This window comes from Lepidochelys kempii, chromosome 1 (assembly GCF_965140285.1).
Source record: "Lepidochelys kempii isolate rLepKem1 chromosome 1, rLepKem1.hap1, whole genome shotgun sequence".
NCBI lineage: Eukaryota > Metazoa > Chordata > Testudines > Cheloniidae > Lepidochelys > Lepidochelys kempii.
In genome coordinates, this window is record NC_136380.1 from 48,206,620 (window position 1) to 48,225,572 (window position 18,953).

Below are 18,953 nucleotides of genomic sequence, written 5' to 3' on the forward strand. Positions count from 1 at the left end.
CCAAACTAATACTGGTTACTGGGGAAGAGCTGTTTGGACGCGTCCTTCCCCCCAAAATACTTCCCAAAACCTTGCACCCCACTTCCTGGACAAGGTTTGGTAAAAAGCCTCACCAATTTGCCTAGGTGACTACAGACCCAGACCCTTGGATCTTAAGAACAATGAACAATCCTCCCAACACTTGCACCCCCCTTTCCTGGGAAATGTTGGATAAAAAGCCTCACCAATTTGCATAGGTGACCACAGACCCAAACCCTTGGATCTGAGAACAATGAAAAAGCATTCAGTGTTTTACAAGAAGACTTTTAATAAAAAATAGAAGTAAATAGAAATAAAGAAATCCCCCCTGTAAAATCAGGATGGTAGATATCTTACAGGGTAATTAGATTCAAAAACATAGAGAACCCCTCTAGGCAAAACCTTAAGTTACAAAAAAGATACCCAGACAGAAATAGTTATTCTATTCAGCACAATTCTTTTCTCAGCCATTTAAAGAAATCATAATCTAACACATACCTAGCTAGATTACTTACTAAAAGTTCTAAGACTCCATTCCTGGTCTATCCCCAGCAAAGACCCAGCATACAGACAGACACAGACCCTTTGTTTCTCTCCCTCCTCCCAGCTTTTGAAAGTATCTTGTCTCCTCATTGGTCATTTTGGTCAGGTGCCAGCGAGGTTACCTTTAGCTTCTTAACCCTTTACAGGTGAGAGGAGCTTTCCCCTGGCCAGGAGGGATTTCAAAGGGGTTTACCCTTCCCTTTATATTTATGACACGCCCCCCAAATCTCAGCTAGGGTGAAACACTGGCTGGGATTTCTTCCTGGAGCTCTAGGAAAAACAGTTAATAAGACACATGCATCTCTAAATATACTACCAAGTACATAAAGACTAACAATATTTTCCACATCTCAAGGACGATTTTAACCAGTTGATTCTGGGAAACTTTCACGGGAGAGTGCATCAGCCACTTTGTTAGAAGCTCCTGAGATGTGTTGGATGTCGAAATCAAAATCTTGGAGAGCTAAACTCCACCGAAGAAGTTTTTTGTTAGTTTCCTTGACGGTGTGAAGCCACTTCAGTGCAGCATGGTCGGTTTGCAGGTGGAAACGCCGTCCCCAAACATATGGGCGTAGCTTTTCCAGAGCATAGACAATGGCATAACATTCTTTTTCAGTGACTGACCAGTTGCTTTCCCTCTCAGACAGTTTTTTGCTGAGAAACACTACAGGGTGGAATTCTTGATCAGGTCCTTTCTGCATTAAAACTGCTCCCACACCACGCTCGGACGCATCTGTGGTTACTAGGAACGGTTTGTCAAAGTCTGGGGCCCTTAGTACAGGGTCAGACATGAGTGTCGCTTTAAGCTTGTTAAAGGCCTTCTGACACTTTCCGGTCCACTGAACAGCATTTGGCTGTTTCTTTTTGGTTAGGTCTGTCAGTGGGGCAGCGATTTGGCTGTAGTGCGGTACAAATAGTCTGTAATAACCGGCCAAGCCTAAGAAGGATTGAACCTGTTTCTTTGACTTTGGGACAGGCCACTTTTGGATAGCATCCACTTTGGCCTGTAGGGGGCTGATAGTTCCTTGACCCACCTGGTGTCCAAGGTAAGTCACTCTGTTTAGGCCTATTTGACACTTCTTAGCCTTAACAGTTAGTCCTGCCTCCCTTATGCACTCAAGGACTTTTTGTAGATGTTCCAGGTGGTCTGCCCAGGAATCCGAAAATATGGCCACGTCGTCAAGCTAGGCGACTGCATATTCTCCTAATCCCGCTAGGAGACCATCTACAAGTCTTTGGAAAGTGGCGGGTGCATTTCGCAGCCCGAAAGGGAGTACATTAAATTCATACAGCCCGAGATGTGTGATGAAGGCTGACCTTTCCTTGGCAGATTTATCTAGCAGTACCTGCCAGTACCCCTTGGTTAAGTCCAAGGTAGAGATGAACTGGGCCCGTCCCAGTTTCTCTAATAGTTCATCTGTGCATGGCATTGGATAGTTGTCTGGGCGAGTTACAGCATTTAGCTTACGGTAGTCCACGCAAAAACGTATTTCCCCATCTGGTTTGGGAACTAGAACCACTGGAGATGCCCATGCACTTTCAGAGGGGCGGATTACACCCATCTGTAACATATCCTGGATCTCCCGTTCTATAGCAGTTTTAGCTTGAGGAGACACCCGGTAAGGTTGGACCCTAATTGGGTGAGCATTACCTGTGTCAATGGAGTGGTATGACCGTTCAGTCAGTCCTGGGGTGGCTGAGAACGTTGGCGCGTAGCTAGTGCACAGCTCCTGGATCTGCTGTCGCTGCATACGCCCAAGGGTCATGGAGAGGTTCACCTCTTCCACACCACCAGCACATTTCCCTTCGTAGTAGACACCTTCAGGCCACTCAGCGTCGTCTCCTCCCTGGGCTGTAAACTGACAAACCTTTAATTCTCTGGAATAAAAGGGCTTTAGAGAATTAATATGGTACACCTTAGGCTTTCGGTTGGAGGTGGGGAATGCTATGAGATAATTAACAGCTCCCAGGCGCTCCTGGACCATGAATGGCCCTTCCCACGATGCTTCCATTTTATGGGCCTGGAGCGCCTTTAAGACCATGACCTGGTCTCCTACTTTGAAGGAACGCTCTCTGGCATGTTTATCATACCAGGCTTTTTGCTCTTTTTGAGCATCCTGTAAGTTTTCTCTAGCAAGGGCTAAAGAGGTTCGGAGGGTGTTTTGTAGGTTGGTTACAAAGTCCAGAATGTTAGTTCCTGGAGAAGGTGTAAATCCCTCCCATTGCTGCTTCACCAACTGCAATGGACCCTTAACCTCACGGCCATATACAAGTTCAAATGGGGAAAACCCTAAACTGGGATGTGGTACAGCTCTGTAGGCAAAGAGCAACTGCTGCAATACTAGGTCCCAATCATTGGAGTGCTCATTTACGAATTTACGTATCATGGCCCCCAAAGTTCCATTAAACTTCTCCACCATGCCATTTGTTTGATGGTGGTAAGGAGTGGCAACCAAGTGATTTACCCCATGAGCTTCCCAAAGGTTTTTCATAGTTCCTGCCAGGAAATTAGTCCCTGCATCTGTGAGGATGTCGGAGAGCCAACCTACCCTGGCAAAAATGTCTGCTAGTGCCTGGCACACACTTTTAGCCCTGGTGTTGCTTAGAGCTACTGCTTCCGGCCATCGGGTGGCAAAATCCATGAAAGTCAGTATGTACTGCTTTCCTCTGGGAGTCTTTTTCGGAAAAGGACCCAGAATATCCACAGCTACTCGCTGAAATGGAACTTCAATGATGGGGAGTGGCTGGAGAGGGGCTTTGACCTGGTCTTGGGGTTTTCCCACTCTTTGGCACACCTCACAAGACCGGACATAGGTAGAAACATCCTTGCCCATTCCCTCCCAGTGGAATGACCCCCCCAAACGGTCTTTGGTCCTGTTCACCCCAGCATAGCCACTAGGGTGATCGTGGGCTAAGCTCAAGAGCTTGGCCCGGTATTTAGTTGGAACTACCAACTGTCTCTGAGGATGCCAGTCTTCCTGGTGTCCACCAGAAAGAGTTTCCTTGTATAAAAGTCCTCTTTCTATAACAAACCTGGATCGATTAGAAGAGCTGAGAGGCGGTGGGTTGCTCCGTGCCGCCGTCCAAGCTCTCTGGAGGCTTTCATCTGCTTCCTGTTCGGTCTGGAACTGTTCCCTTGATGCTGGAGACATCAGTCCCTCATTGGATTGGGGACATAGGCTTGGTCCCTCTGGAAGCGATATAAGGGATGGAGCTGTTTCTGTTGACTGTGAACCGCTCTCCGCTGGTGCACTATGTTGGGATTCAGGCTCCGGCTGAGCCTCTTGTGTAGAGTTATCGGCTGTTGCCAGTTCAGGTTCGGTGGGGCCCTCTGGTGTTGAGGTTGCAAGTACTGGATTCAGTGCTGGCACGGGGTCTGGTGTTGGTTGTTTGGCTGGTTCCGGTTCTGGGACTGGTTCCGTCTGGGTCTCTGGGACTGGATCCACTACTGCTGTTGCAGACATTGGCCTGGGGTCCGGGTCCATCACCTCTGACTGGGTCCTGATAGAAGTTTCCGGAACAGAGCTAGGCCTCACGGCTTGTTTAGCCTGGCTGCGGGTGACCGTTCCCACCCTCTTGGCCTGCTTCACATGATTGGCCAAGTCTTCCCCCAACAGCATGGGGATGGGATAATCATCATAGACTGCAAAAGTCCACATTCCTGACCAGCCCTTGTACTGGACAGGCAACTTGGCTGTAGGCAAATCGAAAGAGTTGGACTTGAAGGGTTGAATCGTCACTTGGATCTCTGGGTTGATTAAATTGGGGTCCACTAAGGAAGCATGGATAGCTGACACTTGTGCTCCGGTGTCCCTCCACGCGGTGACCTTCTTCCCGCCCACACTCACAGTTTCCCTCCGCTCCAAGGGTATCTGGGAGGTATCTGGGCCTGTGGACCTCTGGTGTGATTCCGGTGCAATGAACTGTAATCTGTTGGGGTTCTTGGGGCAGTTGGCCTTTACATGCCCCAGCTCGTTACATTTAAAACATCGTCCAGCTGACGGGTCACTGGGGCGAGGTGGGTTGCTGGAGAACGGGGTGGTGGGACGATAAGGGGTCTGGAGGGTTCTTTGGGAGGTAGGTGGGGCTTTGGGCGGCCCCCGGTAATAGGGTGTGGTCTGGGGTGGTCCCTTCTGGTCTCCGCTCCAACTGCGACCAGTTTTCTTCTTCTCTGCCACCTCCACCCATCTGGCTCCAATCTCTCCTGCCTCAATTACAGTTTTCGGTTTCCCATCTAGGATGTATCTTTCTATTTCCTCAGGAACACCCTCTAAGAATTGTTCCATTTGCATTAGGAAGGGCAAATTTTCTGGAGATTCAACACTTGCTCCTGATATCCAGGCATCCCAATGTTTCACAATGTGGTAGGCATGTCGGGTAAATGACATGTCTGGTTTCCACCTTAGGGCTCTGAACCTCCAATGAGACTGCTCGGGTGTTATCCCCATTCTGACTCTCGCCTTGGATTTAAACAGTTCATACTTGTTCATGTGTTCTTTAGGCATTTCAGCTGCCACCTCAGCCAAGGGTCCACTGAGCTGCGGCCTCAGCTCTACCATGTATTGGTCAGTAGAGATGTTGTACCCAAGGCAGGCCCTTTCGAAGTTTTCTAGGAAGGCCTCAGTATCATCGCCTGCCTTGTAGGTGGGGAACTTTCTGGGATGGGAAGTGGTACTTGGAGAAGGATTACTAGGGTTTGTTGGGATATTCTGCTGAGCCTTTATCTTCTCCATCTCCTCCATGTACTTCCTCTCTTTTTCTTTCTCCTCCAATTCTTTGTCCCTTGCTTCCATAGCTCTCCTGTGAGCAGCCGCTTGGTGTTGTTCTGCTTCTCTCGCTGCCTCCCTTTCTTGTTCCTTCTTCAGCCGCATGAGTTCTATCTGTCTTTCATGTTCCCTTTGTCTTTCCTCAGCCTGAAATTTGGCTAATTCGAGCTGTAGTCGAGCCGCGGATTTTGCCATTCTAACCTCTCTGTTTATTTCTAAACCTCGGGTGTAAAGTTAGTTAAAAACAAACAAAACTTGGCTGTAAAATTTTGCTGTGCTGGAATAGAATACCTATTCTCTGATAGTGATTGTCAGCCTACAGAAAAAGACAATTCCCTTGTCTCTGCTCTGGGCCCAAATTAAAGCAAAAAACCTCCAACTACTTGGAAACCTGCTTACCCAGCCCAAAGAAAAAGCAAATGGGTAGAACACACACCCCCTATTTACTTTTAGGAAGAAAAGAAAAAAAACCTCTGGGTTGGAAGACTGTGAATTTCCCTGCAGGAGTTAAGTACCCTGCCTCCAGGCAAAGAAAACCTGCAATTCACAAAGATAATCCCCTTTTGTCTCTGCTTGGCCACAGTTTCAGCTTTCAGTTTCAGCTGCTTTCTGGACTTCCTTTCCAAAGGAAAAAAAAAATTTCCTTTTTAAAATCTGTATTTCTAGTTCAAAAAATCTCAACTGGATCTCAAAATGATTTCAGGTTAATCCCACCACTGTGCCACCATGTCAAGGTTCCTCCCCCACTCTGAACTCTAGGGTACAGATGTGGGGACCTGCATGAAAAAACCTCCTAAGCTTATCTTTACCAGCTTAGGTCAAAACTTCCCCAAGGTACAAAATATTCCCCCCGTTGTCCTTGGACTGGCCGCTACCACCACCAAACTAATACTGGTTACTGGGGAAGAGCTGTTTGGACGCGTCTTTCCCCCCAAAATACTTCCCAAAACCCTGCACCCCACTTCCTGGACAAGGTTTGGTAAAAAGCCTCACCAATTTGCCTAGGTGACTACAGACCCAGACCCTTGGATCTTAAGAACAATGAACAATCCTCCCAACACTTGCACCCCCCCTTTCCTGGGAAATGTTGGATAAAAAGCCTCACCAATTTGCATAGGTGACCACAGACCCAAACCCTTGGATCTGAGAACAATGAAAAAGCATTCAGTTTTTTACAAGAAGACTTTTAATAAAAAATAGAAGTAAATAGAAATAAAGAAATCCGCCCCTGTAAAATCAGGATGGTAGATATCTTACAGGGTAATTAGATTCAAAAACATAGAGAACCCCTCTAGGCAAAACCTTAAGTTACAAAAAAGATACCCAGACAGAAATAGTTATTCTATTCAGCACAATTCTTTTCTCAGCCATTTAAAGAAATCATAATCTAACACATACCTAGCTAGATTACTTACTAAAAGTTCTAAGACTCCATTCCTGGTCTATCCCCAGCAAAGACCCAGCATACAGACAGACACAGACCCTTTGTTTCTCTCCCTCCTCCCAGCTTTTGAAAGTATCTTGTCTCCTCATTGGTCATTTTGGTCAGGTGCCAGCGAGGTTACCTTTAGCTTTTTAACCCTTTACAGGTGAGAGGAGCTTTCCCCTGGCCAGGAGGGATTTCAAAGGGGTTTACCCTTCCCTTTATATTTATGACAGAGGCACACAGCAAGCAGTAATAAAAATGGGAATATTGGTTTCACTGAGGTCTAACCAAGTCAGTAAACTGCGCCAGCGCGCTTTTAAACTCTAAATGCACATTCTGCCACCATTCTGCACTTGCTCAGCCTATAGTTGAACAGCTCCTGATGACTGTCCAGGGTGCCTGTGTATGGCTTCATGAGCCATGGCATTAAGGGGTAGGCTGGGTCCCCAAGGATAACTATAGGCATTTCAACATCCCCAACAGTTATTTTCTGGTCTGGAAAGTAAGTCCCTTGCTGCAGCTGTTTGTACAGACCAGAGTTTCTGAAGATGTGAGTGTCATGTACCTTTCCTGGCCATCCCACATTGATGTTGGTGAAACGTCCCTTGTGATCCACCAGTGCTTTCAACACCATTGCAAACTACCCCTTTCGGTTTATGTACTGACTGCCTTGGTGAACCGGTCCTAAGATAGGGATATGGGTTCCATCTATGGCCCCACCACAGTTAGGGAATCCCATTGCAGCAAAGCCATCCACTATGACCTGCACATTTCCTAGGGTCACTACCCTTGATATCAGCAGATCTTTGATTGCGTTGGCTACTTGCATCAGAGCAGCCCCCACAGTAGATTTGCCCACTCCAGATTGATTCCTGACTGACCCGGTAGCTGTCTGGCGTTGCAAGCTTCCAGAGGGCTATTGCCACTCACTTGTGAACTGTGAGGGCTGCTCTCATCTTGGTATTCTTGCGCTTCAGGACAGGGGAAAGCAAGTCACAAAGTTCCATGAAAGTGCCCTTACGCATGCTAAAGTTTCACAGCCATTGGGAATCATCCCAGACCCGCAGCACTGTGCGCTTCCACCAGTCTGTGCTTGTTTCCTGGGTTCCAGGATGGCCAAATTGCCGGGGCCTGTGCTTTGAGAGAAGTCTGTGTCTATGTCTTCATCGCTCTCGTCACCATGCTGCCGTTGCCTTCTTGCCTGCTTTTGCAGGTTCTGGTTCTGCATATACTGCATGATAATGCGCAAGGGGTTTACAATGCTCATAACTTCCGCGGTGATCTGAGCGGGCTCCATGCTTGCCATGGTATGGCGTCTGCAGGAGAGCAGAGTTGCAGGGAAAGCAGTGGTTGGATGACCAGTTTTGCAGTCCTACTGCACTGTCTGCTGCCAGGACACAACAGCTGAGCGGGCTGCACACTTGCTGTGGGATGGCGAGACAAGAGCAGCCAAGCAGAGTTGCAGTAGAAGCGGCCCTGCAAGACCACTAGGAGAGCAGAGTGCCAACAGAAGTGGTGGATGATGACGGTCATATAGAGGACCTGCGAGGTGGATTCATAGCATCAGGAGAGCCGAGTGGCAGTGGATGACGATGATGGTTAGCAGTCCCACTGTACCGTCTGCTGAAAGCAGTATGGCGCTCACACGGAAAAAAGGCGTGAAACAATTGTCTGCCATTGCTTTCACAGAGGGAGGGGCGACTGACAACATGTACCCAAAACCACCCGTGACAATGTTTTTGCCCCATCAGGCATTGGGAGCTTAACCCAGAATTCCAATGGGCGGTGGAGACTGTGGGAACTCTGGGATAGCTACCTACAGTGCAACGCTCCAAAAGTCGATGCTAGCCTTGGTACTGTGGACGCATTCCGCCGACTTAATGCGCTTAGTGCATTAGTGTGGGGGGACACACAATCGGCTGTATAAAATTGCTTTCTAAAAAATTGACTTCTATAAATTTGACCTAATTTTGTAGTGTAGACATACCCTTAGATGCCTAGCTTTAGCCACTAGAGTTTGAAAATGTTGGTCTACATCCTCAATGAACTAACTGAATCTTGTTCAAGCCCTGCATTTCTCCATGGTTTTATGTGAAAGGAAACTTGAATAGTAGAAATCAAATTAGATTTTTTAAAAATAAAATTATGCTTAATAAGAATGTACTCTACAAAGAGAGTAGCTGCTAATGTTGTAATTGATTTTTAACAGGGATGTAGAACTCACCAGCCATCAGGATTATAAAGACTTCCGAGAAACTATACTAAGCAGACCACTAGTATTCTTCACAAATGTCAGAACAAACTATTATTATTCCTCAAAAGGTATGTATGTTATATAGTTCCTTTTCATTATTCGTGTTTAGACTCGCTTGATTAAAAATAAAGGGTGAGACAGATCCTCCAGTTGGTGTAGATTGGCATAAGATCTGGCCCATTGTGTTGTTCTTTTGGGATACAGTGACAGCTTCCATTCTAATACCATTTTCAATTGCTTATAATTTTCAGTTGGGCTAAAATGTTTTACACCCTTTTTACAAGGCATTGTTTCCCAGAAAATCCACAAAATATGCAGCAGTATTTAATTTTGACAGTTTGGGTTTTAATACTTTTACCCCCTATGGTAGTGGGTTAGAATTGTGCGCCACTATGCGTGCACAGAATTCATGCCACCCCACAGATTTCTTTGCTTCCCCACAACAAAAATTACTTTCCAACAGGGAAGTAAAGGGAAGCTGCAAGAGTGGTCACATGCCCCTTTCCCAGAAGCCCCTGTGTGCATTGTTTTAGGCTCCCACGGTAGCTAGTGGAGAGGTAAATCACCGTGTTGGGGGAGGATTTGGGGACATCCATGGGCGTAGTTTGGAAGGCAGAGGGGGCATTGCCCCCCAGACAGAGGCAGGACATGGGGGGGGGGGGTCACATGCCTCTGTCCCCCACCCAAATTCTGAAAGTGCCGAACTGCCCAGGGCTTGCTCTGCTCAGCCTGCCAGGAGCGGGTGTCGGGGGCTCCATAATTCCCATGCTGCGCCTCTTTTCCCCCCCACCCCCATCCTCCATATCCCCTGGCACACTTCCGGCTCGTTCAGCGCTTCTCCCCACAATCTGGGCCCGGGCAGGAAGCGGAGGACATGGGACAGGGCAGTTTCTCTCCTCCCTGGTGAGGGAGGGTGGGCACTCTGGCTCGCTGATTGCAGCTGGATACAACCCCCTGGGTCCTAGTGCCAGTCATCTTCCCCTCCTACGTATGTGCCCTGTGTGACCATTGTCCTGTTTTAGGTACAAGGGTGAGTGCCTCTGGTGGGGGAAATGGGGTAAGGGGGTGGGAGAGGGCCAGGTGAAGAGAAGGGATGGGGCAGGGGACAATGGGGAGAGGAAGGGGGAGGGGATGAGGTAGAGGGCAGCTGCTGTACTTCTTGGAAGTGTCAGATCAACAGCCTTCCTCAAGGCTCAGTTCTTTCACCGATGCTGTTCAACGTGTACATCAACAACCTGCCAGCTACACTCTCGTGCAAGTTTAGCTCTGCCAATGACATCTGCGGCCGCTCCCAAGCTCAGGAATTGACACGGCTTTGAATGATGATATGAAGCTCATGGCAGACTATTGTAGTCGACAGTGCCTGCAGCCGAGCTTTTCCAAGGCCATTTCTAGTGTATTTCATCTGCACAATTCAAGCACAAGCCACGAGTTAAATGTGTTCCTCAGTGGCCAACACCTTCAGCATGAGCCAAACCCGGTTTACCTTTGTGTGACATTGGATAGGTCACTAACATACCGCAACCATTTGAGGAAGATGGCAGCCAAAGTCTGTGCTCTGAGCAGGTTGTTCTGAAAATTGGCTAGCTCAACCTGGGGTGTGAGCACCTGGATGCTTAAAACATCAGCCCTTGCCCTCTGCTATTCAACAGCAGAGTACTGTGCTCCTGTCTGTTATCACTCGTCTCACATGAGGCTTAACAAAGCATATTGTTGCCAGGACTTTATGGGCTAATCCGTTGCCACAGCTACCAATACTTGGTAATTTAGCACCGCCCCGTATTCACTGCGAGAAGGTCTCTGTCATGCTGCTGGCCAAGATCTGTGAGAATAGCAACCTGCCTTTGTAATCTGACTTCTTCAACCACCTGCCTCCTGGCCTGTCTTCTAGATGTCCTTTATGGTGATTTATGCCACTGCAGGACAAGACTGTGGAATCTGCTTGGCACAACGTGTGGTCGGTGACAGCAGTCATTAATCACTCTCTCGTCACTGACCCAACCACTTGTCCACCAGGTTTTGACTGGCCAAGGCACCTGTGGTCATCTCTGAACCGGTTTCGAACAGGACAGGGCAACTGTGTGGCCAATCTCTTTAAATGAGATTTTTCTAATGATCTACAATGCAGCTGCGGTCAACTTCAGACTGTCACATATCCTTGATGGGTGCCCACTGACTGACTTCGACAGTGGGGCACGTTGTGCATACGCATAGAGGGAAGTGGGGGAGGAAGGGGTATGGGATGGGGAAGAGAAGTGGATAGAGGAATGGAGGGGGGGCGCAGGGGAAGCCGGAGCCTGGCATGTGGCATCCCCTCGGTGGCAGCCGCTGGGGCTCCCCTGTTAAGCAGGTCCATCCCCTGCACTGGCAGCCTAGGTACCACTCGAGGTAGGGGGAAGGGAGCCAGTGAGTCAAAGGATCTTGCGTCACCCCCATACCCCAAGATAGCCATCAAACTATGCCTATGGGGATGCCCCAGCTGGTGGCTCCTATCAGCGCTGGGCTCAACTGCTAGTCCTGGCTGGGTTGGAGGCGGCGGAAGGGGGTCTTCCTCTTTCTCTGCACAGAGCAGTTGGGGCTGGGTCAGACCCACCCCCAGAAATCTCCCCCCATCTGCAGGAAGCTCCTCATCCCTCTCCCCACCGTTTTCCTGCACCTTCAATCTTCAGCTGTAGGGATAGGGGTCACTGTATGGGGAGCTGCTCCCCCATGCATCCAGACATCCCCCCACCCCGCCCGCCCCAAGAAGCCTCACCTCCTGCACCCAGAAGCTCCCCATGAGCCCCTCAGATCTGCCCCCCACCACCCCGCCGAAGCTGGACTCCCCCACTGAGCTGCCCACACCCAGATTGCCTCTCACACCACACCTGGATCCCCAGCACACTTGGACCCTGCTGGGCTGACCTTGCCTGCCCACACCTGGTGCACTTGGCATAGAGGGGCAGGGCCCTGGGGTGCTTCTGGGGCAGGGTTGGGTACAACCTCACTTCCTAGTATGTGTGTGGGGTGGAGGCAGGGTGATTTCCCACCTCTGTGCAGCCAGTGACCTGTGCTCCCCACTGCCATGTTGGAGCCTTCACTTTTATTTACTGACCAATAAAATTTTCAGAATTTTTAATATTTTGGCATGTAATTCCCTCAGGAGTAGTTATTATATAGGTGTGGATCCAATGGCAGCATGGCTCCCTAAAGAGCGGTGCAGACGTACATATATCAGGGTCATCGGAGAGGATCAAATCTGTTACCTTTGACACCAAAACCACAGGCTTCTAACATGGAGCTAAAGGAGTTCTCCAGTATCTGCTCCAAATAGCTGTTCAGGCTTTACCAGTTGCTGGGGCTTGCTACTACAGGGAGATGTGATCACACCATTTATCCAGTTGTTTTATGTGCATTAACAGACCTATGTGGGGATTCTTGCACAAGGCCTGCCTGAACTGTATTAGAAGAAAATTCAGCCAGTAATATTTGGGATATGGGTAGAGAATGGTCTAAATCAGTGGTTCTCAACCAGGGATACTCCTGGGGGTATGTAGAGGTCTTCCAGGGGCTACATCAACTCATTTAAATATTTGCCTAGTTTTACAACAGGCTACATAGTTTTACAACAGGCTACATAAAAAGTACTAGCGAAGTCAGTACAAACTAAAATTTCATACAATGACTTGTTTATACTGCTCTATATACTATATGCTGAAAGGTAAGTACAATATTCATATTCTAATTTATAATTATATGGTAAAGATTAGAAAGTCAGCAATTTTTCAGTAATAGCGTGGCTGTGACACTTCACTATTTTAGGTCTGATTTTTGTAAGCCAGTAGCTTTTAAGTGAGGTGAAACGTGAGGTATGCAGACAAGTCGGACCCTTGAAAGGGGTACAATAGTCTGGAAAGGTTGAGAGCCACTGGTCTAAAGACTTCAGTGCATGTTAATGAATATTGCTGATGTCAGATGTAGGAATTAGTGACATTTTAACTGTATCAGTTTCAGAAAAAACGTACGCATTTATCGTGAACACACGACATCCTAAGATAAGAAGACAGATAGAGCATGGAATGAACACAATAATATCCTCAGTGTTCGGAGAAAGTTACAAACTGCGGGTGAGTCCTGGATATGTGCTGTTAATAAGATACTCAAAGCTGTTTGTGCTTAACATTAACTTTCCTTTTGGCTTGTGTGAGGCACAAACCAAAATGGTTTCTGGAGGAAACTTGCAAATAAACAGATGTTCTTTAGTTGCCAAACTCAAAGTTCTGTGTTTTAGAGTGGTTTTTTTGTTTTGTTTTACATTCCTAGCAAGTAAGTGTCAAATTTTGCCCTCATTTATTTTTAATCTGATGAAGTTAAAAGCATTCAATGGATCCTATTGAGCAGAGGACATAAAATGTTGTTGTTGTTGTGAGAGTACCCAAAAGGGTAACCAAATTCATTCCTGCAAATGAAACTAATCTATAAAATACTGTGAACCATAACAACATTATACCAGTCTATTTTAATGTTGTACATAATGTGCATTGTAAGAGACCATTCAAGATGATGTGGCCAGTTATCACCTCCGCAGTCATAGGACAAGAAAGGGGTGGTTAGTGGGTTACAGCTTGTTGTAATAAACCACAAATCCAGTATCTTATTACCACTGATTGTGATAGCATCTCTGCAGTCATAGCACAAAAAAGGGGAGGTTAGTGGATTACAGACTAACGGGCCATTTTACCTTGAATGGGCTCTTATAACTTGTGTTAACGAATTATGCTAAACAATCTGTTCCACCTTGTATTTAGCGGTGACTCTCTTGAGTACCTTTTCCAAACACAGAGGAACAGCTCTGTGTAGCTCAGAAGCTTGCCTCTTTCATCAACAGAAGGTGGTCCAATAAAAGATATTACCTCACCCATCTTGCCTCTCTGATATCCTGGGACCAACATGGCTACAACAACACTGCAAACAATATGTGAGCATTTAGAATCATAGGTAGCCTACTCCATTTAGTACTATATTTCAGCTACATCATGATCTTTTGCAAAGCGTGGATTACCAGATCTGCAGATGAAGCTGGTTGTGTTAGGCATTTCCATCCCCACCAGGCCCCCTCCATCCCAAAAAAGGAATACGGTCTGACTAAAAGTGGGTGGAAACATAAAGTAGCACTAGTCCATTACAGTGTAACAGAAAAAGATGACTCAAAGGAATACAATTTGTGTAAATTAAATGTCAACTTTGGAATTCAACTTAGTTGGAATTATTTATGTCTTTCACCTCCAGATGTGTAGTCACTAAAGCCCAGATCCTAAGGTATGTACATGCCTAATGGATTTTATTTAAATGTACTTCACTTTGCAGATGGCCCTGGGAGAGATTTTCAGATCTGCACTTCAGAAACACATGATCAATTAGCTAATTGCTAATAAAGGGAGTTAAGTGCCTAAATTCTTTTGAGGATCTGGGCCTAGCTAACTATATATCAGGTTACATGTTTCTTCATATCTGTAAGAAAAATCAGAGATGCAAAATTATTATAGGGGGTGTTATGTGGATTGCAACAGTCTCAAGAGGACTTAGAGGTCATAAAGCAATAAATGAATTACATTGAAACCTGACTGTAGCATTTTCATCTGAGACTTGTTGAATGTTACTCCAGTATTGCTTAACGTTCTGTAAAGGAAATCAGTATTCATTTTGTTCAGACCAACATTCTGAATTTTCAAAAGGAAAAAAGCATATCTAATGATGAATGAACTGAAAAGTATATATCTTTTTAAAACTTCCTCTGGGATGAAAACATTGGCATCGTGTTCAACTAAGTGTTTTATACCATCATGTGTGAGCAGCACTTCACAAAGCAAATTGTGTATGTAAAATGTGTGATGCTAGGTCATGCATATCTGATACTTAGGCTAGGTTTACATTAAAAAAAGATTTGTTGCTATAGTTACAACGGCAAACTCCTCTATGAAAGATGCAGTTTATACTGGCAAAAAAATGCTTTTGCCAGTGCAACTTAGACTGGCTTGGCAAACTAAATAACCTATACTGGCAAAACACTTTTGTGCTGGTATAACTGTATCTACACTAGGGCTTTTGCCAGTATAGAAATGTCACAAAAAAATCCCATACCCAACCAGCGTTGCTGTACTGGTAAAAGTTTCTAATGTAGACCTGGCCTTAGACATTATTCCTAGAATTGCAGAAATATGTGCTCTGCGTGCATGAATAAATTATGTGTACAAATGACTATTTAGATGTCTAATAGCCATTTGTGCATGTCATTTTTGCAGTTGCCTGTACAATCACTGTAATTGCATGTGCAAGTTTTTCATGCACACATCTGTATATGCAATTCAGAAAATGTAGGCTCTGATAATTAGGTTTGCACTCAAATATACTTTTGATAATGCTGTCCCTTGGTAGGAAGACAATTAATATCCTTTCAGGCAAGAGAACTTCTAAGAAGTATATTTTGTGCTGTGAAGCCAGAATGAGGCACTAGGATATAGTCTATCCCCCAAAATAGGATTAGCTATTTTATTAGCAATTAGCTAGTTGATCCTGTGTTTCTGAAGTGCAGATCTGAAAATCTCTCCCATGGCCATCTGCACCATGAAGTACATATTTATAAACGGGTAAGATCTGGTTGGTAGTAGGCAGTCTTCATGTTCTACAGAAGTCTGCTAAAATGTGTGGTTTCAGCACATTTTTTACTGAGAAGACCATGGTATAGTCATGAGCATGGAATTTGAGCTTTAACTTGAATTTTTTTGCTGCTGTAAGATTAGACGCTTGTCAGACTAATGTAGTTTTCACCCTTCACTCTTGTCTTCGTGGCGCAAAAAATCTAGGACAAGTGAAGTTTGTCAGGTTAACGTTTTAAGGATGAGGAAATTCTGACAATACAGATATAGGCCATCTCTAGGGGCAAAAAGGAACTATAATCATAGGAGTTCAGTATTCAAATATCTCTTCGTGCAACTCCCTTGCCCATTATATTAAGTTTATTTGAAAGCATCACTGCACCTGCTAGTATCGCTAGGGTCACTGCTTTAACACTCTTTCTGCACCGTTGCTGTGTCCCCCTCTCGCCCCAATCACAAGGAAAGCAAGGGGAAAGTGAGTCAAATGTCAAAGCAGTGATGCTAGTGATAGACAGCTGTGTGGTATAGGGGATTAGAATGCTGCAGGGTCTCCATATCTGCAACTGCAGATTCAAATTCTATGGGTAAGTTTTGGGTTTTTTAAATAGGATGTCACATCTAAAGTATAAGTTGTAAGCTCTTTGCGGCAGAGATCATGCCTTACGTGGTTTTAAACATTTAATTTTTTTTTTTTTCCCTCCAGTTTGATTTCCAAGAAGTTGTCAAGAGTTTTTTCCCTCCAGGAAGCCATTTAGTTACCGGAGAAGACTTGAGCTTTTCCTATGAGTTCAAATCTGATGCCCTGTTTGATTTCTTCTATTGGTTTGGGATCAGCAAAAACACAGTTGCAGTGACTGGGAAAGTTTTGAATTTGTCCAATACCAGTCCGGAAAAGAAGGAAATAATCACTATGTTTCTAGAAAAAATGAGTGAACCTTATGTCCGTTTGAACAGTTTTTCAGACAGAAAATTCAGTGTTCCCTCGAGGTAGGTTGATATCATACAAGACAAAATCCTACTGTTACTGCTTTTTAATATACTGTAACTCAACCCCAATTATTTGAACTCTGATTATCTAAAATCAGGATTATACAAAATTCAGAAATGTCCCCTGAAACAAATTCTGGATGTCTGCAATTCCATTTTTTAAACCAGCAATTTCAAATGTCTCCTACATCATTTCAATAATTAGTGTGTACCTTCAGTTAAAGGTGAAGCTGTGCAGTGAGCAATGTAAAACCAACATCATTTAGCATATCTTTGTGACATAGAGAATGATTTTGTTATATACAACACAGGGCTTTGAAAAACCAAGCTCAGGTAATATTTACTCTTAACACTTTTCCTGCTCTAACCCATGCACGTATCATTAAAATCACTTGTATCACAGCCATAATTAGAGTGCAAGTTCTTTGGCAGAGAGGAGGGAAATCATGGCATGATTTATTTGGGCTGCAAAGGAATTTGCACATTTTTTGGTGTTGCATAAATAATTCTCTAAATCCAATAATCAAATGCCCCATAACCAATTGTCAACTAGTTTGTAAAAAAATATTTCATTGTTATAAGACTAAATTTGTAAAAATGTTCACCCAAGTTGAGTGCATACAGTAGGTAATTGTCCATGCTATTGGCAGGTTCTTTGTGTCTCCTCTGCAATCTTTTCAAAATGTCCTGCTTTTTTACAGGATGGCATGACTTGTGCACACATACCTGCAACCCACAATGTCAGCTGTAGACAGCTGAAATAAAACTTTGTTTTGGTTAATTACAGAAACTGGAGCTGTCTATGAGCTTTAATAGTGCTTTCCTGTGTTTTTTGTAGGTTTATTATGATTAAGATTTTTAAAACATGATATTTAAGAATACTTTGTGGTTTTTTAAAAGAAAAATAGAAATGGATGGGAGTTTCTGCTTTAGGTTATTTTGAGGGACTGGCTGTCCCCATCTCTCTCCTCTTGCTTCCTTTATCTCCTCCACCTTTTTTCTTTTTTGTCTTGTACCTCCTTTTCCTCTCATCTGTTCCATACTACTTTTCCCAATTTCATCTTTCCCTCCTCTTCTCTTCCCTTTCTTTATACTCTTCTCAGCCTCCCCCACTTTTCTTTAAAAAGAAGCTCTTTAACTCTTGACACATTAGAACTATAACCACTGTATCAAAAACCAACAGGAGGATAAGGAAAAGGAGATGGGAGAGAAGCAAGAAACAGCTCCACTTTTTTGCCAATTTGTAACTAACACAGTGACAAACTAATGCTCCTGCTCATAATGCACAAATAAAACTAAGCCCCCATCTTTCTGGATTGTCCAGTGCTTTAGCCTTGGCTACATCCCAACTATGCTAAACCTTCTAACCTTGTTGTAAATGTGTCCTGAGCTTGGTTACAGCTGAAAAGTGAACAGGGCCTAAAGTCTCCTCTGCACTATCCCCACAGCACAGTTAAAACATATTCCATTTTGTGGCATACATGGGAACTTAGTACAGTTTAGGGGTATGGTTAAGTCAAAGGCCCCATCTATGACAGAGAAACAGTTTTGACAGTTATAATTAAATTCTTTAGCCTATTGACTTGTCTTTTCGAATATATTTTGGAGCTTGGTCTGTGAATATTGTGCTGAACTATGTTCTAATCAGGCTAAAATTATTCTATCTAGAGAATTTAGCCTAATTCCCTCCACAGTTTTTGAATCTGGCTAGAACATGGCCCAGATATAGCCATGCAGTTCAGCCTGATCTATTAGAATGTGGGCTGAGATTCAACAGAGCTTAACAAACTTTGTCAAACTTGTGTGGTTTTTGGGTTTTTTTTGAGGACCTCTGGATATTCCCACTTGTGGGATCTGGCACCTCTGGCACTGAACTACCTTGAAAAGCTGCATGCTCTTGTATATAGAGTAGGGTGACTGCGTCACCATCACACAGGAACACTTGTGGAATCCCCAACAGACATGGCTTTTCAAGGCAGTTCTGCAGCTCAGCAATTCAGTGGTGTCAAATCCCACAAGCTGTGAATACCAGAGGCTACTCTTGAAGAACAATTACTGGTAAGCAACCTTTCTTTATAGAGGAGATGAGGCTTTAAATATGTGAAATACTACTAATTGTCCAGCAAAGGCTTTTTATCCCAAGAAGGGAAAATGTTTTCCCCTCCTCTTAACTTTCAGTGGGAGTTGGGTGTCTAGCTGCCCTGTGTGCTTCTGAAAATCTCCCTTAATCTCCTTTTTGGTGCTCTAGAGCACTCAGCTTCTTTACTCTTCAAACTTGTAACTAAATCACTTCTTGCTCATGCTTTGGTGGTGAGCCTTACTGG

The 18,953-nt window shown here is 45.0% G+C and overlaps 1 protein-coding gene across 2 annotated transcripts in view; it reads left to right on the forward strand.

Annotated features, from left to right (window-relative positions):
* The window catches only part of MEDAG (mesenteric estrogen dependent adipogenesis), a 33,149-nt gene that overhangs the window by 11,612 nt on the left and 2,584 nt on the right, over positions 1 to 18,953 (forward strand). Inside the window, exons 2-4 of one of the 2 annotated variants that reach the window (XM_073341165.2) lie at positions 8,963 to 9,075; positions 13,001 to 13,113; positions 16,346 to 16,629. In XM_073341165.2, coding sequence (XP_073197266.1) covers positions 8,963 to 9,075; positions 13,001 to 13,113; positions 16,346 to 16,629 — 510 coding nt within the window. Of the gene's footprint in view, positions 1 to 8,962; positions 9,076 to 12,994; positions 13,114 to 16,345; positions 16,630 to 18,953 lie in introns of both variants that reach the window. The other variant, XM_073341161.2, reaches the window with a different exon arrangement.